At 38.4% G+C, this 26,270-nt stretch overlaps 1 protein-coding gene across 1 annotated transcript; it reads right to left on the bottom strand.

Annotated features, from left to right (window-relative positions):
- Positions 1-4,506: 4,506 nt before the first annotated feature.
- Positions 4,507-26,136, bottom strand: LOC146457628 (ATP-citrate synthase-like). The gene is made up of 32 exons (XM_085091647.1): positions 25,823-26,136; positions 23,482-23,604; positions 22,704-22,766; positions 21,648-21,746; positions 21,467-21,558; positions 21,050-21,129; positions 20,366-20,496; positions 19,408-19,526; positions 18,851-18,990; positions 18,676-18,737; positions 18,028-18,145; positions 17,621-17,772; positions 16,723-16,896; positions 15,956-16,026; positions 15,339-15,391; positions 14,362-14,477; positions 13,408-13,512; positions 12,683-12,774; positions 11,640-11,826; positions 10,948-11,058; positions 10,219-10,284; positions 10,047-10,108; positions 9,267-9,360; positions 8,720-8,824; positions 8,566-8,615; positions 8,286-8,350; positions 8,058-8,143; positions 7,349-7,492; positions 6,586-6,699; positions 5,993-6,075; positions 5,676-5,752; positions 4,507-4,963 (listed from the first exon to the last, which is right to left on the bottom strand). Exons 1-32 carry the CDS (start codon positions 25,973-25,975, stop codon positions 4,848-4,850), a joined length of 3,303 nt encoding a protein of 1,100 aa, XP_084947773.1. The 5' UTR covers positions 25,976-26,136; the 3' UTR covers positions 4,507-4,847.
- Positions 26,137-26,270: the final 134 nt, after the last annotated feature.

The raw sequence follows: 26,270 nt of genomic DNA, 5'->3' as shown, positions 1-26,270 counted from the left end.
CATCCGCAAAGTGAAACTGGATCAGCAACTTTTTCCAAATTTTTCCAGAAAAAACCAGTTGAAACCGGTTAAAGAAATTGCGCTAATAATTTTGCCATTGTTGCACTAATAATTTTCCGCGTAATTAACCATCAAATTATCATCATATGGCTCAGGCGGAGCGACGATGGAGCCACCGCTTTTAATGGCATCGTTTGAATCGTAGATGATTTTTCCATTCATTAAAATATGTCAAAGTCATAATTTTATTTATTCCATCACATGCATATAAAGCATTCTTTCCATTTTCATGAATAAGAATGCTTCCATAATGTACCCTGAAAACAACCAAAAAAAATTTGTTATCACAAAAACATTAGTATCACAAATACCACGTTCTTCTAGTCGAACCGGCTTACCTGAATATATTAGATTAACTGTTTTCGGATCTCGACTGTATAAACAGATTTTACAAACAGAAGTTACTTTACCATCATAATAAAATTGCCGATATGTTCTTCTTTTTTTTTGCAACGTTTCTGATAAACCCTGTTGTAAATCTTGTTTATTATGCCTGTACTCCTTCAACGTGTCTCTTACCTCTTTAGTTAAGATTCCGGTCTTAATCTTGGCTTCAGATATTTGTTTCAATCGTTGAATGTCCATTATACTATTTGCTTACATAAACTTATCTCAACTTATCTCAACTTATCTTTCAGAAATCATATATAAATCAATCATTGACCCTTATCTTGACATTGTCTACATAATAATATATGGATATTCCAAATTATGACAATAAAAATGAAAACAACAATTTCAAACGATGCCATTAAAAGCGGTGGCTCCATCGTCGCTCCGCCTGAGCCATATGATGATAATTTGATGGTTAATTACGCGGAAAATAATTAGTGCAACAATGGCAAAATTATTAGCGCAATTTCTTTAACCGATTTCAACTGGTTTTTTCTGGAAAAATTTGGAAAAAGTTGCTGATCCAGTTTCACTTTGCGGATGCAATACTTTTGCTATTTGTGGGCTTGTGTTGGCCATGTTTTGGCTCGAAAACAGCTCTGAAATACAGTGCAATTTAATGGTAAATTTTTCAGCGCAATTTTATGGTAAGAGCGCTTTAACCCTCATATCCTATACTACTGTACCAAGAGAGGATGAAGGTACCTTCATCCTCTCTTGACTGTACAGATCGTTAAGGCACTTTTCGGTCCGTATACGGTACGGTACGTAAATTGCATCTCATTAAGGCCACTTACAATATTTCCACGTCTTATCTCAGAGAGGGGCTTATACGGTTTGACGATCCGTACGGTTTTTACAGATCGTAAAAGCACTTTTCGGTCCGTGCACGGTCCGTAAATTGCATTTCATCAAAGACACTTAGAATATTTCCACGTCTTATCTGACAGAGGAGCTTATACGGTTTGACGATCCGTACGGTTTGTACGGATCGTAAAGGCACTTACGGTCCGTAAATTGCATTTCATTAAGGACACTTAAAATATTTCCACGTCTTATCTGAGAGAGGGGCTTATAAGGCTTGACAGTCCGTACGGTTTGTACAGATCGTAAACGCACTTTTCGTTCCGTATACGGTCCGTAAATTGCATTTCATCAAAGACACTTAGAATATTTCCACGTCTTATCTCAGAGAGGGGCTTATACGGTTTGACGATCCGTACGGTTTTTATAGATCGTAAAAGCACTTTTCGGTCCGTGCACGGTCCGTAAATTGCATTTCATCAAAGACACTTAGAATATTTCCACGTCTTATCTGAGAGAGGGGCTTATACGGCTTGACAGTCCGTACGGTTTGTACAGATCGTAAACGCACTTTTCGGTCCGTATACGGTCCGTAAATTGCATTTCATTAAGGACACTTAAAATATTTCCACGTCTTATCTCAGAGAGGGGCGTATACGAGCTTATACGGTTTGTGCAGATCGTAAAGGCACTTTTCGGTCCGTATACGGTCCGTAAATTGCATCTCATTAAGGAGCCGAGACCTCGAACTCGTATCAGATACTTGTGCGGCGAGGGGCTTATACACTGTTATACAGTTCAGCATGATCGGTTGGAATTTTAAAATAATTAAAGGAAAGTTGTGCCCTTGATTTTCGCAGTTGTAAGCGCGTCAGGGTAAATATTGTTGTTAACACCGAGTAAGTGATATAACAGTCAAAAATATGTATTCTTTTTAACGTTAATAGTCTGTCTATTGGCTTCGGTTAAAAGATATTCAGCTGTATATTCAGCCAAAATTAATTGGTTAAGAGTTAACAACAATTCGTGCAATAGGGGACGTGACTGGCTGTGAAGGGTGGAACAACGACTCAGTGTTGGTATAGTTGTCATTGTTTCCGGGACTTGAAAACGATATGATTCGATTCGATTTGCCATTATATGACGAGCGTAAATTATGGTGAATTTGTTTTATGGTTGCGCGTTTATGTGGTCACAAGTGAAAATTAAAACTGAAGCCCTCCCTATTTCTGACGCGGAAGGAATCGAACCTGACCAATAGAAAGGCGAGATGAAATTAGAAATCATTTTAAGACATTGGAGGTGTTTCATGTCAACCACAACAACTAATTATTGATAACCGGGCAACGCGAGTCCTTTCTTTAATAACCAGGAATGAAGTCAATGAACAATGAAGAAAAAGAAGTGAAATTCAGAGTTTTCTTTAAAAAAAAAAAAATAAATAAATAAATAATAATAATAATAATAATAATAATAAGGCATCTCATATCAAAGGTGGTTGGAAATGGGAATTGGCCAGCGCAGTGATAAAGTGGGTTTGATAAACCACGTCTTATGCTGAAGTAACAGCAAATCGAACGACTGGTAGACTTTGAAATATTATAGACTGGTTGGTGGGAACCGGCTCAATACCGGCACTCGCGCCGATTAGCGAGTTTGCGGCAAATTTACTAACAATAGCTAATGCGATTGCATTGAATAAATGTTGATGCAAACAATCAACCTTTCTGTCGAAGGATTTCTTACACTAAAGAACGAAGAAAACATATATTGTTGCTTTTTACATTAGTAGCCCCTAGTTTATATTTTGTTTACTTTCCAGTTAATTTTCTGTAATGTTTTGTTTTGTAAGAAACGCATCATTTAGTTTCCCACACTAAAGAGCGAGGAAAACATATTTATATTTTGTTTACTTTCCAACTTAAATTCTGTTTACGGACCGTATACGAACCGAAAAGTGCCTTTACGATCTGTACAAACCGTACGGATCGTCAAACCGTTGACCCGTCGCTCAGGTATCATGTTCAATTCCCCATAATGAGATGCGATTTTCAGACTGTATACGGACCGAAAATTGTCTTTACGATCTGTCAAACCGTACGGATCCTGAGGCTGTTTTTTCAAACCGTACCAGTTTGTCAAAACCGTACGGTCGGGTGGTAAAGGCGCCGGACTTGAAATCCGGATGTCCCGGGTTCAAGTCCCGCTCTGACCGCTAGCTGGAGTTGTTTCTCGGTAGCCCCGAGATGACTCCTCGGCTTCGCGCGCTTGGTAAATAGCCAGCTGGACTGCCTCCTGCCATGTTTTGTTCAATTTCAATTATTTCTTTGTGAAGTCAGTTAAGCGTGATCATGCCGAAACTCGCTTACACCCCGTGACTTGCGTGCGGCAAACAATCCAACCGCAATACACTGATGAAAAAACGACATAGACACGTACATGCCTCATTCTTAAATTCAACTGCGAGATGAGGTCCCGTAGGCACGTATATACAACCACGTCGCTTCATCAGTAGGCAGGCACGTAGCCGCGTACGCACTGAACACAAGACTGAGGTTTTTTTAGGGGTACAGCTTTAAAGTGGCTGGGTATTCTGCAGTAACTCCGCGAAAAGAAAATGTATGCCAGGTGTTATAGCTGTGGCTTTGGTTGTTCAATGAAAACGTACAAAAATGATTTAATCGAGGTGAAATACATAGGATTGTAGCTACTGCATGAGTTTCCACTTCCTGCGACCTTTATATGTATAGAAGTTCATGTTGCCGCGTTGAGTTTTTCAGAGATGGCACGATGTTTTTCGGCTTTGTTCTCGTTGTACGTGTCATTAGTTTAGGCAAAAGCGTGGGCTGTGCTTCGCCTTGGGGCATAGCTTGGCCACATGACTTAAAGACAGGTTCTCGTTTAGGTGTTGTATACATATGGCATGGGATCACATATTTAAGACTTGCATTTGCGCACGTTACACAAATTTAATTTGTGCGTAACCTTAATCGATTTGGGTTTTTAAGGGCAATTAAATGTTAAATGTTTCGTTAAAACGACGCTTCTTTGAAGTATCAAAAGGGGGTATTGACTCAGGTCTGAAAAAGATGCCAGAAAATTACATATTTTGGTCTGAAATTGGGTAAGAGTCTGGAAAACCGAGCCACCAAAAATGTCAACGAGTAGTCCCCCCGGCCGTTATTCACGACTGTTGAAAGAACAAAGTGGCCTCAGTTTACTCGATCCGTTGCTCAGACACTGTTCATATAAGTGTACTTTATTTCTTTATTCTTATTTAAAACGCGTTGCAATGATTTGTAATTTAATTATGCAATAACCATTGGTTTTTTTTCTGACGTAAATTCTTCAAGCTTTAGCTCTTACTTTTTAAACAGATCTCAGGTCCACGCAAATCTTCTTACAACTTAAATACATCCCGAACCAGAACAATCTTATAGCATTACAGCTTCAATAGTCCACTCAATTGTGCCCCCTTTTAATTCTCCCAAACAATTATTTTCTTAATATCGCAAGTTCTTGCCAGAGGGACAATATCCGATCTGTGACGCACAATTGTTACGCGATGATGTCACGAGCATGTCACGTGACTATTCAAAGCTCGCTGGGCGGAGATGCTGAAGGTGGTCCGGCATGATGTAGGTGATGTCATCCCAAGGATGCCGATACAATCCCATCTTTAAACGCTTTTGATCCAAGTAATGACCTGAAGGAAACAAAAGCCAGCATTTAAACTTCACTTACTTATTTTATTTACCACAAAGTAAAACAAAAGAACAACATAAAAGGAAGAAAGTGGCAAGGAAGCCTAAAAGGAAACCACAACGCTTATAACATTAGGCTCCATCAAAACGGAACAAAATAAATTTACAATAATACCAGTGTCAGACGTATAACCAAATAATAATATACTGATAGAAAATAAATAACCATATACAGTCGAACCTCTTTATTACGGACACCAAGGGGACAGGAATAAGTGTCCGCATTATACAGGTGTCCGATTTGGAGAGGTAGGCTTTATGTGGATTTCGGTCTCCCAGGGACCAAGTGAACTGTCCGTAATAGAGAGGTGTCCGTATTAAAGAGGTGTCCGTAAGGAGAGGTTCCACTGTACAACTTTTTTCCCCATCATGCTTTAGACGGCAGGGCCGGATGGCCGCTGCTCGTGTATACTACTCTATGTTAAATAAAAATTCAGGCTTTCTTTTCGCAACGTTACTAACTGCGAGGATCTTTCTTCTATTTACCGAATCTATCACCTACAGTTCAAATATACGTTTCATATATTCATATTCAACTACTCCATGTGCCATCCCAGTTCAGTATCTACGGATCTTTACGTTCAACTTCAAATGAGTTTTTATATTACAGTAGAGACGATTCATGCACGATAGGGACCAGCCAAACTGACTTACCGATGAAACCAATTGATCTTCCCAACACAAACAATCCATTAAGCGCTCCAATATGTACAAACTCATCAGCTTCCTCACTGAAATGACGCAATAAGAATTTGTTCAGAAGCCAAACCTAACATGTTACACAGAATCAATAGTACATAAGGTATTTCAAGGGTTGGGGATAGTCTTCTACTTTCTGGCGAGTACCCCGGTTACAAATCGTTAAGAAAAGCACCCAGTCGACGTAAAATGGAAGCCCGTTCAGTTTGCTGCTTGCTTGGCGGGAAATGGGGTGTCGCCTGGCAACAGATCAAGAGAACAGTGTGCGTTACCTTGTAAAAGCTCCACAGTGCCGCAAAAGATCAACAAAGGCGGCCCCGATGCAACCGTCAACATTCAGGATGAGGTTTGGCTTCTGTTGAGAAACATTAAAGAAACAAACTCAACGGTTAGCTCAAATGTCGGTAAATTAACTTTAAGAGAACAGTGTTTGTGTCCAGTTCCGGGTTCAAATTCCTGGCCGCTCCACGTCATGTATGGGTTTGTCATTGCGAGCCGTTTCTCTTGAACCTTACTCCTTGTTCCCAAGGTTTTTCCCCAGTTTCTCTGGTTCGTATTCCTTCGTAACAACTAACATTTTCAAATTCCACCGCTTTGAATATGACACAAAGTTTCGCCGAAAAACTAGACTGATTGCGGCTGAAGTGGTTTCGCTCTGTTTGTGAGCACAGATATCGCGATTTGAAATTTAGTGAAAGGAAACGAGATGGTTGACAAATCAAACAAAACGGCAAGGATGTTTTCGGACGGCTTCTGAAGGAAAACTATAGTGTTATTGAAGGCAAACTCCTAAATTGAGGGTTTGAGGGATTGACGTTCTAGGGAGGGCCAGGCTGTTATTTTTACGTCCAGTATGTCACCGTACCTTGGAAGTGGTGATCTTCTCAACTTCAATGGCATAATCCAAGACAGGGGTGTGCGGGAAATGCTTTTTCACAAAGTCCTTTAATAGAACCACTCGCATGTCGGGATTGTTTAGCTGAAGAAAGAAAACAAAGAACGGTCACTTTTAGATAACAAATATAGCTGCATTGACCTATATTGATTGGAAAGGTTAATTCCACTAACACACAGAGCCGGTGGGTCTCAGTGACGCGAAGTAGTAGTTCAACCGTGGGATTGAAACCAAACCTTTCATGAGTTTCAAGACCACTAAACAAAACAAAACAAAACAAAATCTAAACAAAGCAGCACAAAAACAGAAGACCTTTGCCCCAAATATACGCCCTGCTTCGATGGCAAGATCTCGCTAACAGGCTAGATTCTACCACATGAAGGGGACCCAACCTCGTTCCCAGGGTCTCTCCTCTTAACGTCCCAGGAGAGACCCTGGGAACGAGGTTGGAAGGGGACCCTTCACATTCACATTTGCCGCAATTACGATCATTTTCATCCACGACTCGCTCCCGTCTGTCCTCGTAGTTCAGTCGGTAGAGCAACGGACGATCAAATCCGGAGGTCGTGGGTTCGATTCCTGCCGAGGTCAAAGAATTTTCTTTGCCTCGTGCGATCTCTCATTTTCTTGCTACGGCTAACGCTCACAAGGATTTTTACGGCCGGGTTCACTTAGCACTTTACAATACAAAGTTAAATCTCTGATCTATCATTAGATTCTCTCATGTACTTACCGATTTGACGCGATGCCCGATGCCCATGATAAGCTGTCCTTTCTTTCTCATGTCATTTACAAATTCCATGGGCGCCTGTCCGCTGTCCAATCCTTGAGAGAACATCCGAGCGGCCGCATCTAAGGCTCCACCGAATCTATCACCCTAAAAATGAAGGAAGCCATGCTCAAGAATGGTATTAAGCCTACTTTTGATGCCAGATTCCGTTGCAAAGAAGTGGCATAACATGCTACTTCTTTCTACGGATCGGACACTGACTTTTCAGCCCAGTTACTAGACCGTATACCCCTCCTTTCTGTTTGAGTGTCGGTGAATAGACCGCTTTCGCATGCTCCGTTTTAGCGTTTTATGCAAACGTTTTTTGGCTTGCACGTCACGCACTCCTTGGGTGGAGTGCGTGACGTGACCAGCCAAAGAATATCTGTGTAGGAGGCTTCTTCCATATTGAAGTAGTTTAGACACGGGCCTTAAGCGGGGATATCTTTCTCATGCAAATATATTTTTTAATTTATTCCACACAAGAGCATCCATTGCAAGCTAAGTCTAGTTCAAAACCGAGAATACGATAATGGTCTATTGTTAGAATACCCTGGTAGAATGCAGAGGTTATGTGTGGGTGATAGCGCTGTGCACTATACTGAACCAACACGACCAAATGATGTTGTTACTAAAGCCGTGGTGCATGTATGTTGTACATCGTTATACTTACGATTGTAAGGAGACCAGACACAAGGCAGGATATAAGGTCCTTTCCAGCTCTAGCTGTCACAATTGTGTTATGCGCACCTGAAACAGCTGCATGGAACACGAGAAGGAAATACGTGAAAAAACGTCAACAACAACCAAACCATTACACCCAAAAACAAGTTTTAAAATTTGTAACAAAAGTGTTATGAAACTGATTAAATAAGACGTAAACAGCCTTCACCACACTTACCGGGCCCGTGGTCAGCGGTTATCATGAGGCACATTTCAATAAACTCGCTGGCGTATGCAGGCAACCTGGTGACGAAAAAAACAAGTCAGGCAGTCTGTAATTTTATGTCATTCATTCAGTGGTTTCTGGCAGAGATTTTGCCAAGCAACGTGGCATCTTTTAGGGCCAAGTTGATTTGACGACTACCAAACTACTTATGGAAGTCGTTTTAAAAGCTACGCGGCTGATAAAATAAGATAAAGCCTGGGCGGGCAAGACAAACAGAAAACGACAAACGTACCTTCTTTGGAACCATAAAAGACCCAGAACTCCTCCAACACCAATGTCTTCCTAAAAAAAACAAAAAAGGAATCACCAACGTGCTATGATATCTGATATGGTTTTGAAATAAGCCGTGAATTTGGTGCACTGAAGCAAAGAAGGAATGTACTCACCTTGAATACCTCTGTGATAGGCATACCAGCGTACAACAGCTCAGCTCCTCTCTCGTCACAAATGCTCGACATAAAGGATGACGGTTTGCGGATCAAGCCAAGCTCCTGCAAACAAACAACATGACAGAAAGGTCATTAACCACATAACACACACACACGCCCGACTTTCGTTTCAAGGATTTTGGAGCAAGAAGAGAAAGGCAAACTAAGCGTGCGAGAGTAAAAATGACAACGGAAAACCATAGGCGACTTTTGCGTCTTCAGTGATGAACGACTGCATTTTTTTTCCAATTCCTTTCCTTATTTTAACGTTTTTAATATTTCCAACAATCTTTAAGTCTAAATATTCAATTTTGTTATTCAGCTAGGCTAGCTCTTAAGTTATTCTGAGCAACTTTTATCAGTTCCCGTTATCTTTTCATTACGCTTGTAAATACCTACTTAAAAAGAAGGCAATAAAGTTGTTGTTGTTGTTGTTGTTGAGAAAGAAAAGTGTCAAATGAAAGTGAAAAGGATCGAGGTTTGCTTTGTTTATCTTTTCACTGACCTGAGCCCAAGAGTAGTCCATTGGAACAGTGGGCGGATTCTTCTCAGGTTTGGGAACGATCGTACCATCTTTAACAAGTACATCATAAACTTCCCTGAAAAAATACAATGACAAAATCGACATCAGGAATACTGTGCCATCATTGCGCAACTTAAATCTTGTATAGTGCAATAACAGAGAGATTACGGCAAGCGGCAGATATAACCACGTGACCATGTTTATCCTACATTTTCCGCTCGCTGTTTTCAGTTTCTCAGTAAAATTGAGTAGTTTTGCGTTAACATCAAAGGTCAGAATTATTTTACACCATTCTCATCTATGTACTCATTTTTTTTTTTCAAGAAAACATAACCCGCAAATCTCGCGTTTGCAGTTTTAATTCAACGCGATTCTTAATCTCTTTATGTTGTGTCGAATAGACTGTTCACAGCCCCCCTATTTTTCCATGGGATTCTCGAGACCGGTACACTTCGATGGAATCGCCGCCATCTTGGTTTGTAAATGCGAGCGCGATCTGGGGAGAGTGTTAAAACTACCGAGGGGAGCGGGAGTGGGTGTTAGTATAGTGGGGAAGAGGAAGCGGTAGTTTAGACACTCTCCCCAGATCGCGCTTACTTTTACAAACCAAGATGGCGGCAGCTCCATCGAAGCCTACCGGTCTCGAGAATCCCACGGAAAAATTGGGGGACTGTGAACAGTCTATGTGTCGAACGGCTCCAATGAACTTTTAACTTATCGTCATTTACGACAGGTAGTGTAAAAAAAAAATACACGACTTACTTGATCATATCAAAGAGAGAATCAAAGCTTTCTGGAACATACGCACCCGCTTCTTTCAGAGCCTGTTGGTGAATTGAAGTAAAACGTGTCAGTTGAGAACTAGAGCGATAACCGAGGGAGTAAAAATCACACCTAATAAAGAATAAAGGAAGGAAATGTGACAGAACGTTACCTTGTTTTTGGCAGTTGCAGTTTCGTTATCTCCGTGTGCACTCGCTCCAGCATGGCCGAACTGAACCTAAGAACCGGAAAAAAGAAAATGCTTTTAAAAGAAAACGTTTAATGTAAATCCATCTGCGCGGAAACGGCAGACTCCCCCAGCCGGCAGCGGGCCTGCAGAAAGATTCTTTGGGACCATCTTTCGTTTCCATCTCTCAAACTGATCTTAGACATTCACTAACTTTCAAACTTAAGAGGAAAAGAAGGGAAAACAAAGAAAGAATAGTGTAAGCCTTGAGCCCGAGTCGTTTGCTTCATTTCTTCTATCCTTAAACAAAGAGGACTAGCTGCCGAGGGTTGTGATTTTTAGCGTATTTATATAGAGTTACCTATCACAATAAACGAAAGATAACCGTTTTCGAATCACTGTTTAACCCTAAATACTGTTGATCGGTGCTAAGCCCCCAAACGATGTTCCTTGCCTAGCTAGAGCTCTATTCACTCAGTTCTCTGCCAAATAAATGGAGTTCTGTTCCCGTGTGCATCAGTGCTATGACTATAAAGAATTCGACATTTTGTAAACCTCATAAGGTGTCCAAGGTCAGTTAAGTGTTAACCGGCAACGGGGATGCAAGGTTATACACAGGTTACCCAGCAAAATTCAATGTTGCACCAAAACTCCGGAATCCCCATTTATATCGACACTGCAAGAGTGTTTCCTTAAGGTAGTCTGTCTACTTACCTCTGAAGTGAACATTCCTGCGCATGTGCCAATACACCATACCACAACAGGCTTGGTAACCACTCCACTCTTGATGGCGTCACATATCTTGTATTCCTCCGTGCCGCCAACCTTCGTATCAACACAAACATTCATGAACAGACGTGACCCAAATTTCACTAAGGCACTTGATTTGATTTAAAATATGAAAATACTCAGATCGCCTTCATCTTACACGAACGTTGATATTATTTTTTGCCATTTTTTGCGTGGATGTGACGATGGCTTTATATTCAAACTGCATAGAATCGATAACTCAATGGAGAGGACACTAAAATAATTGTATGTAAAAGGGGGTTAGTTTTTAAAGTAACTGTGGTGCTGCGTCGGTGAGGAGTAGAAACGAGCGAAACCAGAGCGAATCAGTGTGACGAAGGGCTGACACTCAAAACGTCAGCACTAGACTTTCTTTACGGTGGCCAATTTACCTTTAGTTATCAACTCTGTTGATAAACCAAACATTCACTAAAACATATAAATGCTTAAAAGAATCAAAAATATTTAGCGGATGGTCTTAATTTTGACCGCCTTTTAAATGTTGGATATTTTTTGCTCACATTTTGCTTTTGTTCCAACGTCTCAATTTTTGGACATTTAATATATCATTGTCATAAACATCCCAACATTCTTGCAGTGCAAACAGAAAAATGTACCTCTCCAAGCACGACGATCATTTTAACTTCCGGATTTTCTTGATATCTGATCACGTGATCCATAAATGTTGTCCCAGGGTACCTGTCCCCTCCTATAGCCACGCCCTCATACACCCCATCTGTGGTCCGTGAGATGATGTTGTTGAGTTCATTGGACATGCCGCCAGAACGAGACACATAAGCAACGCTATTGTTAGAAACAAACAACACGACTTCATTACTACATAATTAAAGAAGAGTTCTGTTAATAAGACCTCTGTGGGGCTTGAAAAGAAGAAGAGTCGCACAAACGTGGGCGTTCGGATATCTTTTTCGACAAGAAAATAATTGCGAAAGTTTGCGCTTGGGCCAAAAGAAAGAGCGCGTATAACAAGGGAGCCACATTCACGGGGGGAGGGGAGGGGGGTCCTAAGGTATATACAGAGGAATACCGATTTTTCGAAACTCCTAGAGAAACTAAATTTGGTTCGAAAAATCGGAGCTAAAAATCTGACTAAAGCAATTCAAGGGAGTCAACTTTTGGTTCGATGAATCGGGAGTTTCAAGAAATCGAGGGTTTGAATAATCGAGATTCTACTGTGTATTCATAGGCTTCTATTCCAATATACTAAATCAGTATCTTACACTGATGCAAAAAAAGTGGCTTATTAAAACTGTATTAAGCCTAGCTTGTCGCAAATCCCTGGAAGCTTACTGGCTGAAGCATTTCCGTCTGTCAAGTAATATATCAAACACGAGACGCAGTGTTTCATCACATATCAAACGCCGAGAAGAGACGCGTAGCGGAGTATTTTTGACGAATTTTTTGAAATTGTGATGAAACACTGTGACGAGTGTTTGATACAACTTCTCAAAACAAACTGATTTTGAAGGGGAACTTAAGGATGCAAAAACGAGGAGTTTTTCATCAGATATCCAAGCACGTCACGGTGCATGACTTCCTTTGTCTTTGGCTTTTAAATTATTAATAAGTTTGAGAAAGAACCATTCGAGTCTCTATGGTCACTCGCAGGGTTGCTACATTAGCTTTGATCTTCACTCACCTTCCCGGTCGATAGAGTTTGGAGGCCAGGATGTTGTCCAACATGCCGCCGGTGTTACCGATCTTAAAACAACCAGGCTTGATACCTCCAACCTAGAGGAAAAACAGTACAATAAAATCTGCAAGACCACAGCGACAAACCGATGAGTGGTGCCGGATCACTTGTAGATCAGCAAATTATTTCAAATACAAAATATTAACGGCAGACTGATCCTAACAATCATTTTATCAACAAAGCTGAAACATTACATCCTCTTGGTATAAATAAATGTAACGAAGCACGCCAACGACATATCTCACACTTGTAACTTTTACCTAAACAACCAACCATCGGCACGCATTTTAACTTTAAAACCATTAATTTGTAACAATCCTTTTATGCCTCTCACTTTTTTCCGTTCAGCCTCCGAGGAGGGTCTGTTTTGCAAACCGAAATATTGGGCTAATTTGTTATACTATATTTCAGTTGAAATAAATGTGATGGTATATTTCCAGCCTGGTGAATAAATGAGAATGATGTAGTCCTAGTCAGTTGTTCTAGCCATTTATTTATTTATTTATGTTGTTCTTTTTGCGCTACCTCCGCCGTTAGGATTTATAGTCTGTCGTCTATATTTTGAAAAAAACAAAAAACAAAAAACAGAGGCAGTTTTCACAAAAAACATTTGTTTTAACTAGGGACAAAGAAGGAACAGACGCCTGTATCACGAGTGCATGAGAACTTACTGTAGCAGGGCCGATGATAGTTACTCCAAGCTCTTTAGCTTTCCTGTTTAGTTGTCTTGTTTTGGCTTCTGGGATTCCTTCAGCAATAATGGCGATTGTGCGAATCTGCCAAAAACAACAATAAGATTAATCAAGTTTTCAAATACTAAAAATAAACCAAAGGAAAACACGCTCTTTCTGTTGGTCATCGCATTCAGAGCATGCCTGATTCTTGTTTCTGGAGGTTATAAAACGTCAGCAGCGGAAGATGCATGTATTGCAACAAAAACGGACTTGGACATTTAAGAAGCGAAACTGCAAACAATCTTGTTCTAGCAGCTGTCCCATGCTTGGTAGTTAGATAAGTATATATTGTGAATTCTGGTTGATCTTACACAAGTAGCGTACAACAAAAACCAAGCATTTTCCTAATGGCTGTCCTCAACAACAAACGAAACAGCAAAATAAATAAAAACAACAACAAAACAGAAATGGTAACAAAAGCGGGAACTGCTAATTTTACAAAGCCAGGAAAACGCACATGATCCGTCACATGACAAGTCACGATTGGTTTAGGTTTCATACTTGACTGACCAGTAAATCGGGATAGATGAAACAGGTTGAACAAGCTTTCAATCGAGACAACAGTTACGCACTACCAGCGGTCCTTTTGGACATTTTGCCACGTGACTAACACCACCTCAAGTCACGTGACATAAATTAGCATCTCACTTACTTGAAGAAGATTCTGCGAAGGAATCGAAAGCTTGTAATGCTTTTTAACATTTTTTTTATCCTGAAAGCTACTTTTGTTTTCTAACTTCAAATGACATGAACAGGAAGCAATTTATTTTCTCAAATTTTTCAAACCAGTTTCAAGGCTAAAAAAAATCTGAAAACCAAAGGAACGAGATAACTAGCTGTGTTTTGATGCCACATCTATTGAACTCCTCGACAATTATCAAAAGTACTTACTTGAGGGAATTGCATGGCTTCCAAAGTCGCATCATAAGCTGATCGCAGCGATGCAAAGTTGATCATAACATCAGCATCAGGATGCTTGTTCATTGCTTCTGACATCTCTTTGTACACTGTAAAAACATACCAACAAAATAAGTGGCATAAAATATGATACGCAAGTTTAAAAACCTGTCTTAAGGTGCAACTTCAAATCGCACGTGTAAACCAGTCGCAATTTCAGTGCGATATTGCTGTACGTTTCCTGAGAAATCCTGCAAATTTGCATCGAGTTTAAAACATGTCCAAAACGGAGATAAATCGCGCTAAAATCGCCGCTAGTTTACACATTCGAGCCATAACTGCCACTCAGTTGAGCGCAACAAAACATTCATTGAAAAAAGTTCGACAACATTGTGTAAACGAGCCTGAATAATGCGTTGTGTTAAGTTAACAAACTCAAGTTTTTACATAAAATACGAATGCTGTGGGTGGTAGGAAGTTATTTGCCTATGAAATTAAATCAAAGGGAAAATCTCTGTAATCACGACAGAATGGGACCTCCACTGTTCACGGTGATAACTTTACGTGTTGGTTAGGTCAGGTCTCACCCGTGCACCTCTATGGAATGCTAGCCCAACATGCGCATCACAGAGCAATTACCCCAGTTGTTTGTTAACAGTGATCAGCATCAAATTTCTCCTTGTAATATCAATCCTTATTCAACCTCTGATGTCATGAGAATTAAGGATATGAACACCCAAGGTGAATTTTCTTGATATTTTAATAACTTCTCCCCAGTACGTTTATGAAAATGGGGACAAGATTAGAGAATTTTAGGCAAGTCAAGGAAAAGAGAGACAATGTGGGGTAGTGTCCTGTTTAGCATGTCAGGGCACGTTCACCCCGGCACTGTTCATATAGATTCATAAAATTTCGGGTAAACTGACAAAGTAGTGCCTAAAATACCAAGTTTAACGAATTTAACAACGCACCTGGAATCATGATTTCTTTGTGTCCATAATAAAACTTCTGACGGTGATTTCCACTGCAAAGAGAATGCGAGGGAATTTTAATTCACCCTGAAGGACACTGTATGGCCACAAACACTGTTTAAAGGAGCCGTGTCACCTATCATTTCGTTTTTTCCTACTGGCGCTCTAAGAACAATTTAATAATAATAATAATAATAATAATAATTCACATGCTATTTTAAGTTTCTCTTGGTTCACAGGTTACGCTACGTGCCCTGTGGTGCTTCTTATACTGTGTATACAGATAGTTTTACTGCGCATAATAATAATAATAATAATAACAATAATTAATAACAGTTTATTTACAGCATATCCACATAAAAAGAATGTGGCTCTTCATCTGTGAAGGCCTACAATACTGATCATTTAATATTTAATACTTATTAATACTCATTAATACTAATTATTTAATATTTATAAAAAAAAAGAAAAAATCTATGATAAATCTATACATGAATACAAATATGTCGAATGTGAATGTGATTTCACGTTAAAGAAGAGGTTGTCAGTCAAATGTTTGAGTTGTTTTGGCCAACATCAGAAAAATCTCCACGACATTGTCCCTTTAATAGACTCACCTGAACGGGTATACCAGGGCAGCCACTGACGGTCGCTTTCTCTCGCACACATAATCAAAATCTAACATGCCCTGGAAATACAGATAACTTGGTCAACAAAAGTTTTGGTGACTAAAGTGTGCCTAAACAGAAAGCGTTTAATTTTCTTGTAGTCACTGAACAAATAAACCAAATTATATAACAAAATTGAATGAACATTTGACATTATGTGATAATGTATTTCTTAAAATCGGCAGTTTCCCAAGAGTGAATTATACACAGAGTCCACGAACAAATATAAGGCATCTTCCTTGGCCAAATCAAACAAACAAAGTTTGGAATATATCAAATTAAAATGTGCAAAGTTTCTTCAAAACAGGTACGTTAGTCTCTAAAAGAATACATTTTGCAGTCAAACTGGATTTACAAGTTGGAAAACATTAATCAAAGCAGGGGAGGGGGTATTTACTCAAAATGTAATTTATACAAAAGCAAAAGATTTGTCAGTGTTGACCCACCTCAAAATTCAAGATTTTAGATGATCACCCAAAGGAAAGAAAAGAAAGAAAGAATGGATTACACTCCCCATTGATTCAACAGAGCTTCTTTTGAGCTGATCTTCAATTTATTCTAAACTCCTTTAGTTTTGAGTGACTGCCCCCTACCCTTCTCCCCTTTCAATACACTTTTTTTTTTCTTGCTCCGCCACAATCCTTCAAATTCCTAATATTTTTTACCAGCGTTCTGTAAACACAACAACTTATTTACTAGATTATATCAGTTCATACCTGCACAGCTCTGGCTTGCAGGCCCCAGATGATTGTCCTTGTTTCTGATGTAAACAAAGGAGCCTTTGACCCTCTTGTTGCCTTGTGGCATTGTTCTGGTGATGGCTTCTCATCTGGTGTTTTTCCTGAATTCTCTGACACGCACACTGTGCTTTTGCCTTGACTTGTAGAACCCTGAACATGGTAAAAGAATATATCAGTCAGTAGTCACTCAGCCAATCAATCAATCAATCAATCAATCAATCAATCAATCAATCAATCAACCAACCAACCAACCAACCAACTGACCGATCGATCCATTGATCAATCCATCAAAGACTGATCAATCAAAGGCACTCCACCCAACATGCCTATTTCATGTTAAAAGTTGAATGGAAAATTTCCGTTAGCTGCGTGGCACTTGTACTTAAAAGCAGTTAAAGATAAAATATAGTTCTCGAATACGAGTGTTGAGTGCCATTATGTTAAAATAAGTCCAGACGTTTCAGGCTTAGCCCTTCATCAGTGGAAAAGTCAAAGATTTCATGTTAACTGTTTTACTGTTATTCTGACTTTCAAGTCAAAGATGAAATCCAAACCAAATAAGGAGGCATTCTTGGCCTGCTTAAAATTATCATCAAGTACAATGTATCTGCACCGATGAAATTGGCATTTCATAGCAAAAATCAGGAGGCACCCCTTCTTCTTATGTAGGGACTGCATACACAAAACAAATTAAACAGTGTACATTACACTGTTTACTCACATGAAATATTGTTTACAAACAGACTGTGCACTACTGGCCTTACACTACTAAGGTGTTTGGAGGTCAGGAGATGATTCCAACCAACTAAAAGATCCCCACACTACAAAACAAGAGCCTAAAATCCCACATAATGTAAATGTATGCCAATCTTACCTTGTTCTGAGCTGTAAAGAACATGTTTGCTGCAGCATTTGAGTCAAAGCCAACTTCTTTTGGAAGTTCTCTCTTTCCAAGAGCCATGCCAACAATAGCTGTCATGTGAGTCTCTGTTCCAAACACATACATGGACAAGCCCAGACTGGCACCTACAAACACAAAGGCAGGACACATCATGACACAACCATGGAGTACATCCTTAACTGGGACCCTAAGCCTTGAGTGGTTCTAACTTTAGAATCTGAGGACAACATACATTCTGAAGTCTGAAATTATGATGATGATGATGATGATGACGATGACGATGACGATTACCACTGTATGTTCTGGGGATAATTTTAAATTTTAAGGTTTAAATCTGTTACAGGGTGTATAATCCAACAGACAGTGTGTACAAGCCTTACCTATTTCCCTCATGACTCGTAGTCCCTCCTGATAGTTCGGTCCTCCTCTTCTGACATATATCGCCACCTTATGTTCCAACAACTTTTTCTGATACTCCTGCAAAGCTTTTACTATTCCCTGTAAAAGAACGATAATTAACATGTAGCCAGATTAGGAGGTTGTGAGTTGCTTATATTTTTTTTGAGGTGGTGGATGATTCCTTACCTGTGACAATTTTTAAATAAGAGGAAAACAAGCAGTAACTTCCTTACTGCTCTTAATTTTCTTTTCAAAGTTTCTAAAATGTAACACCACCTTCCAATTGTGTGAAAACTTATTTCCACTCGCATGCAAATACAGTGTACAAGTGAGCACTTTAATATTAATTTTAATGGTATTGTGCTAAGTGAAACTTTGATAAAGCTGCTTAAAGCATCCTAGGCATAATTGTTATAAAATTGATCAATATTAGTTTCATACAACCATGAAACTAATAAAACTAACACCTCAAATGTTTCTCTGATTTTCAGAGGGATTTCCAAAAAATTCCCTGGCCTTCATGAAAATTGTTATCTTCATCATTTCTCTGTCCAAGATTTGAATAGGCACCCTTACTTCTTATTTTAAGAAATTAAAAAAAATAATAATTAAATCAATTTTAGATTTACCTTGAAAGTTGCTGACACATTGGTGAAGTTTGCAATGCCCCCACCAATGATAAGGATCTTTCCTGTAAATAAAACCAATGGAGCCAATGGATTTGAAATATAAAATATAAATACATAAATACATCTAAAATAGCTGCCTACGATTTGCAAAGAAGGAACAAAATGGACACCTTACCATCAGGTCTTGGTGGACCTTCAGTCATTAACTTGATAACAGTCTTGGCATACTCATAAGTTTGTGACTCTGATGGAGCTCCAGAGTATTCACCGTAGTTTGCCAGTTCTGTGGCACCACCCAAATCACAAACAGTGTCACTAGATTACAAAGAAAAAAGAAATGCCTCATTTGAGCATTTTATTGCTGATGTTAACTTCTCAAGAAAAAAACCCCACTAAACTTTCCGCCCCTTAGTCATAACTAGACTATTTACAATGTTTTTCTTAATGTTTGAGTCTGTACATAAATAAATTATATGGTATAAACTTTCGGACAAAAACTAATGATCAGTTAACAAATTGACAGCAGTTTTGTATGGTCTATACTCTTAAAAACCATAAAATGACATCATAAAATGTTCACAACTCAAGATCAGACACTGATTTCATTGTCATTCACTATTTAGATGAAAGTGATCAAAAAGTGTTTTTCAAGGTTTCTTTAATAATAGGAAATCTACTGACGTATAAAATTTAATTCTGCAGTTTAGTTTTTATCTCAATATTCATCCATACCTGTACACTACAGATGCTCCTCCTCCAGCCACCATCGTCCATATGCGTCCTTTGCTGTTTAGAATTGTCAGTTTTAGGGATGCTCCACTTTTAGCATCTAATTCAGCAATGTATGCTTCCTAAAAATACAAATTCAAGGATATGAGTATTGAATTGTTTCCATATCTTTCCCATTGGTCCATTCTGGGATATACTTTTCTCATTGAAATGTGTTAACAGTAGTTTAGGTTAGTTAGTTCAGTTAGGTATGATTTTGGTTATCTTTTATCTTTTATCTCTGAATGTATATCTCATATTTGCTGAAGGATTTACCATGTCTAAATAAAGTTACCTTACCTTACCTTACCTGGGATGGGGTGGGGTCAAGTATAATGTTGACACTTCTGGGGTGGGGGGGGGGGGGTAGATGGGGATAAGATTTGAAGCTGATGGGGTGGAAAAATGATAGTACATTTTCCTAAAGGCTCAAGCTTTCAGCAGCAACAGAGTTGGTGTCAAAGTCGTAAGTGGAGAGCTTACGACCTAGTACATTAATGGTGAAAACTAAACAATTGAGTCATATTATTATTCAATGGCTTACGACCTCATTAAAGCAAAAACCAGATTATCTGATTCAAACAGAAGCAGAAAAATAAACCAATCAAATTGCTCGTTGTTCTCAGGCCATCTTCTGCTTGTGACTTTGACAACCTGGTTTTGACTTGACTGTAAGCAATGGGATCATGATAAGAACAATAGGAAAAACTGCTTAAGATTCTGTTGTTTGATTTTTACTAGATCATATCATTCTTACTGACTATGCTTCTGATTACAATTCTGATTCCAACTCCACTGCTAATGAAAACCAGCCTGAAGGGGAGGATGGGGATACACACATTGAACTCACTTCCCAACAAGGGAGGTGCTGGGGATAAGAAATATTTCCTAATTAAGGTGGGAGGAGGTGGGGTGGTCTCACCTCAGGGTATGCTTCCCTTCCAAACGGAGGTGGAAAATCAACATCTCCCCACTTTGTTTTACAGATGAACTCTGCAGTCTGATCTAACTTTGCGGCAAGGTCAAGAACATGGACGGTCTCACCTACAACCACTGAAATTAGAACAAAGGATAAAGATTAGTATCAGATTGAGGGACTCACTCTCATATATGTGTTAAACCTGAGGGTTTTTCTCTTAGTTGTCTGGTTTCTTTGCCCCCTTGATAAAAAGTAAAAACATAATTTTTAAAATTAAATTTGATTTGGTTGAATATCTGCATGAAAACCCACTAAATACCAATGTATAGTTTTGGAGGCGAGATATCAAGTTAAAAGTTTCAAGCTTATTTTTTTATTATTATTATTTTTTTTGCCACAATTAAAAGGATTACAAGACGGTGTAATAATAATAAATCAAGGTGGCGAGGAAGCCCATGAGAAACTACAAGGCTTTTAAAAAATGGGCTCCCATATTATATATATTTAACAGATTAACAGGAGAATAATGACAGAATCAATTGCAGAGTAGAAATAGAACAGAGCTAAGAAATTAATGTATTGAATATAGGTAAATAAAGGTTCTTCTTCTTCTTCTTCTGCCATCAAACATGAACATCGAGTGATAAAATATGGAAAATTTAAGAAATGGTGAATTGACATTCTTACCTAGGGGATTTATTTCAAGGTATGTGAAATACAAATCAGTGTAAAGTTGAAACAAATCATAGATGAAGGTAGCAAGTAATCTGAAAAAAAAGCAACATTTATCAGCTCGGCTGCCAACGATAAACAATGAACAAAAACTGTCTTAACATTAAATCTATTTCTGACTGAGATTCACCTGTAGTAAGTCTCCATCCTTTACGCTTATTCAAAAACTGGATCAAATGGTCATCAGTGTTATTACACAAAGTCATGGATTTTCTCAAGTTCAAGCCACCCTAAGACCTTTTCTCATCTCCTCCTTGTACTGTAGTTATACCATAAAGTTTATTACCACACGAGGCAATGCACAATGTTGCTGATATAAAAAATAGTAATTAACTTTACAACAATATAATATGATTGTGAAACTCAACTTACTTTTTCTTTTGTTGAGGAACCTTCTGCATGAGTTTCTTTTCAATCAGCTCAACTGATACTTTATCTTCAAGCCCAACTTCAAGTTTAACAGCCTAGAAAAGTTTTCAAATTTTAAATTAAAAAATCTGCAGAGACCTAGAAGTGCACGTTTCTCTCTCACAGTTTCAAGCTGGATGCTTACCTTACTGTCGACATCTCCAATTTCCACCCCACCCTCGTGATGGAATAGAATTGTGTCACAGTCACGATGGGCATAGATGCACACGTAAAATTCTTCATTCTAAAAGTAAAACAAACACATGAGCATTTCAAATAATGCATGTGCAAAAGTACATGTACTCAGCAGCCTAATAATAATGTTAGAATAATATTAAAATATTTGTTTTTCAGATGCAGTACTATTCAGTGCTTTAGGCACGGTACATGTAGGATCTTATCTGCAGGTTCATTTAACCTCTTGCTTTAACTCCTAGTGCTCTTTTGCCTTTTGTGTAAATTTCATGTCAGATTGTCTACAGCGCCACCTTTTTTTATTTTTTTGCATTATTGCCAATTCAGCTCTGAAGGCTAACGGTACATCTCACAGAGTCAAAACCTGGTGAGAGAAAAAATCTACTAAACTAACAATGACACATTTTTCTTTTTCCATTTTTTTGAAGCTTCACTTTTCATTGACTTTATCAAATCTTCTTCTTTGAAATGCCCCTCTACTGATGCTGAGGGTTACACCAGTACTATTGTAATATCTTTATCTATTGAATACAAAAGAGGGCGCTAAAAATTATTTTTCCATCTCTGTGCTACGAGGACGCGCTTAAGAAGTCAGGCTTAATTTTGCTGTGCCAGAGGAGGGAAGATGCGTGTATAACATTTCTCAAGCAAAGTTACTCTTCTTCCGACCTGCTACGAAGAGTGCTAAGAGTTGCGAACACAAGACCGTATGCCCTTAGAACAGGAGAATCTGTTTTTGTGGCTGCCTACGCAAGAACTAACAGATTTGGAAATTTTTGCACCATCAAATACCAGAATCTCGTTTCAAATTGCAAAATGTGATATGTCTTAACATTAACAGTTATATTTATGTGTCATAATTCCGAGGTATTTGTATGTAATTAATGACCCGCCTTGTAATCAGTCTATGCTGCAAAAAGGTTGAATAAACGATCATTACTATTATTATACAATCACTGAAGGAAAAGCTTGTTATCTTTTGAATCTACTTGACAACTTAATCTACCTGCTGGTGTGGTACAAATGGTTCAATAATGAATCTTTTCAAGGGTCCACTCGCAGCTCCAACCTGTCAATCAAAGGCCAGTGATCTGAATTAGTTAAGGATTAGCAGGTCATCACAGCACAATCCTAAATTTATTTCTGGTGCACAAGCTATTACTGGTTATTTTACAAGTTTGTAATAAACCCATGTAGGATGTGCCGATACAAGGTCTCACTGAATAACATACCATGGTGACATGAGTTCCCTGGTTAAATAACATAATTTATTTTTTATTTAATATGATACATTAATGCAGAATAAATTACATGAAATGTCACAATATTCTACGTGAACTGTACATGGACGATTTGATAAACAAAAGACAACTGCAGTTATGTACATGACTCATGCAGCTGTGAAAAGAAAGCCTGCAAAAAATTTCAGGATTCAGATGATTTGAAATCATGACATGCATGATGCAATGCGCTAACAAGTGAGCTATTGACTAGGAGCTGATCGCTTTGTAAATTTGTTAAAATAACATACCCATGTCACAGAGGATGAGCAGAGGAATGCGAATGTGGAGGTCAGGCATACGGGTGACAACGAAAGTGGACACACAAAAAAACTATTTCTATTCAAAAGAAAATACCAGTACAAGGTGGAGGCAAGTTGAAAGGGGAGGCATCAACATAAGAGTAAAGGGAAAGGTGTTAACTTATCTCGATACATGTATATTCAAATAAATAACACAGGACTGTTAATTCTGGAAAATCAGACACCTTTTTCATCAACTAACCTGTATATTTTTGCCCATTCTCTCATTGATCCACTGTTTCGCTTGTTGTAAATTCACATTTACCTTGATGAGACCCAGCTTGCCTCGACGCTTTATAAGTTGATCAGGCTTCACAACGAGTTTCTAAAAATTGATTAAAGGGTTATAGCTATATATTACAAATCACAATAATACAGTTACAAGAAACATAATTGAGAGTGTCTACAGGAGAGGGGGTAAATGGAATGGCTGATTGGTTGGTTTTTACATTTTAGATACAAATCAATGTATCTTGGATTTCACTTACTAGCAATGTTCAGACAAACCTGTATTGAATGCCTTTGTGTCAAGTGCAGGGTACAGTGGAACCTCTCCTTACGGACCCCTCTTTAAAACGGACCCCTCTCTATTACGGACAGTTCACTTGGTCCCTGAGAGACCGAAATCCATATAAAGCCTACCTCTCTAAAACAGAGACCTCTATAAATTATACGGACACTTATCCCTGTCCCCTTGGCGTCCGTAATAAAGAGGTTTGACTGTACTTCTAAAATATTGCTCCCCTCAATAACCTTTAGCTAATTTCAATAAAGTGGTTGCCATCACCTTTAACAAAGTCCCAACAAACGACAACTGTTTGTTCACAGTTTTTACTAGTATCAAACATAACTTTGTAAACAGAAATTATATATTAAATAGTAATTACTAATAGCAATACTAGTAGTAATCAATGTCATAACTTCCTTTAAATTACAATTAACACATAGAAAGGCAAAACACTCTTTATGGCCAATTTATCAATTGTGGATCTTCCCCAAATTCAAACTTGTATTGTTGTTGACATCTCTTCAAGCCAGTTAAACAAACAACCTGTATGAAGTTGTCAGAACGACACTCCTGCAGGTTGGCCACTCACGGTAGCTAATGTTTGACTGCACATTATTTTCTTAAAGTTCTTTAGAGTAATTAAACCCTATAAAGGAATAATGCAATGCTTCCGTTTGTTCTCTAACTGCCTCCAGAAATGTACAATTTAAGAAGAAACTCAGTGAGCTAATGTTCAGACAGGCTACTTTAAAGAGAGAAAACACTAATTAATAATTAACAATAAATATATTATTTTTTATGAATTTCATGTAATAGAATTTTTTTCAGAAATGTTTCTGACTTATAACTGCAACTTTATTCTAGTCATATTTTTAAATCTTTGAGTTCGCTTTTTTTTAAAAGCAAATTTACCTAAAAGTTTCCCACAATTATGCAGTCAATCAATGGATTTCTGTACACGCCCCCAGTCACACCCCCTCTGTAATTATCTCCAATGGAGCGGTTTGTTTATCTTGTCTAACAATGTTCTCTCTTTCAAAAAATTACAGTTTTCTGATTTGTGATCAATGGCACTAAAGGAAGAAACATTTTGATACTAATGCATAATATCCAGTGATTATTATTGATCTTCATGGACCCATCAGGTGTTTTGGATCTTAATCATGTCTGGCAATCTCAGACAGCAGACAACTGTAATCCAACAGGTGTGAGCTGACACTATGAAATGTGGACTATATATCATAACAGCAACAATTAGAAAAAAGTGATTACACTAAGATCGTGAACATACATTATGCACACAAGTTAAGGTATAATACGAGAGCATTTTTTTCATACATGTAGCATATCTTTTTGAAAATGTGGTGATTGAACTGGACAATTTATAAATTATTGCACAATACAACCTGACAGATGAATGAAGCCTTTTGTATTTGAGACCCAAGACTTAGAACTTCAATTCACTTTTATTTTGTAATGAAAGTACTTTGTACTTTAACTCTCATCTTCCTTTATTTCAGTAAAGACAGAGCGGGTACTATAGGACCCAGCTATTATCCATTACATACATTGGTACCAAATGAACACAAAATATATAAAACTCTAATTAAAAGGTCTTGCATTTTTTTTTTCTTAAAATCGGCTTTAGAAAAGATTAGAAATTAATGTTCTTGTTTTTGTTAAGGCGGATATAGACACGTAACCTTGAATGACCTTGCCTGACATGTCATCAGAAAAATGTTGATATCTTCCACATGAGTGTCAATGAATGCTGAATGCATTAAAGAAGATCTAGACATGGCGTCTTATCTTACAAAGGATGAAAACTAACTTGCCTTAAAAACAAAGCAACCACACTGCAGGCGAAAATAAATCACATATAACCAGAGAATATAACGTACTTTTTAACTCAACAGGTAAGCTTACGTTCTATCATGATCACTTAGATTCCCTTTACAGAAAACAAATAATAAACTTGCGTTTAGGTGAAGCTATCGTTTAATTTAAGTTGGAACTTTTCCCTAACGAGACATACCTCAGTAGCAATCCATGGATTTTCTTTCACCATTTCGTCCCAGTTTGTGTCATGTACAACCATAGCAAACTTGTTCTTTGTGTAGTTAGAGTTTTGCAACCATTTTGCAAGTAAAGATTTGCCGTCAGTTTCGTATACTGCCTTCGCCGACATTTTCAAAGCCCTTAACCAGCGAAGATGAACTGTGTGAGTCGAGAATTGGACGTTTAACACGAATTGAACGATGAAATGAAGAAATCAAGGATTTGACGGCGGTATATTCAGACTGTCTTGCTCAACACACAGCTGAGGGAATTGAAAAGAATGCGTGCACATGAGCCTCATTCCCATGTGTCTGTTCATCCATGTGGCAGACAAATGACGTGACACACGCGTGACAGCCACGTGAACGGATGAAAATAATCTGTCTGAGGAAATTTATCACCGGAATTTCCCTATTTTGTTGACG

The sequence above is a fragment of the Pavona decussata genome, unplaced genomic scaffold (assembly GCF_977016875.1).
Source record: "Pavona decussata unplaced genomic scaffold, jaPavDecu1.1 SCAFFOLD_238, whole genome shotgun sequence".
NCBI classification, from domain to species: Eukaryota; Metazoa; Cnidaria; class Anthozoa; order Scleractinia; family Agariciidae; genus Pavona; species Pavona decussata.
This window is presented reverse-complemented; position numbering and strand designations above follow the sequence as displayed.

What these genes read in the sequence shown, in the direction of transcription:
- LOC146457628 (XM_085091647.1), bottom strand. Translation starts at nt 25,975, where the DNA reads ATGTCGGCGAAGGCAGTATACGAAACTGACGGCAAATCTTTACTTGCA. An exon ending in ACGAGTCATGAGGGAAATAG is followed by an intron (nt 17,773 to 18,027) that starts GTAAGGCTTGTA and finishes TTGTGTTTGTAG; the next exon opens with GTGCCAGTCTGGGCTTGTCC. An exon ending in TGATCGTCGTGCTTGGAGAG is followed by an intron (nt 11,059 to 11,639) that starts GTACATTTTTCT and finishes GTTGATACGAAG; the next exon opens with GTTGGCGGCACGGAGGAATA.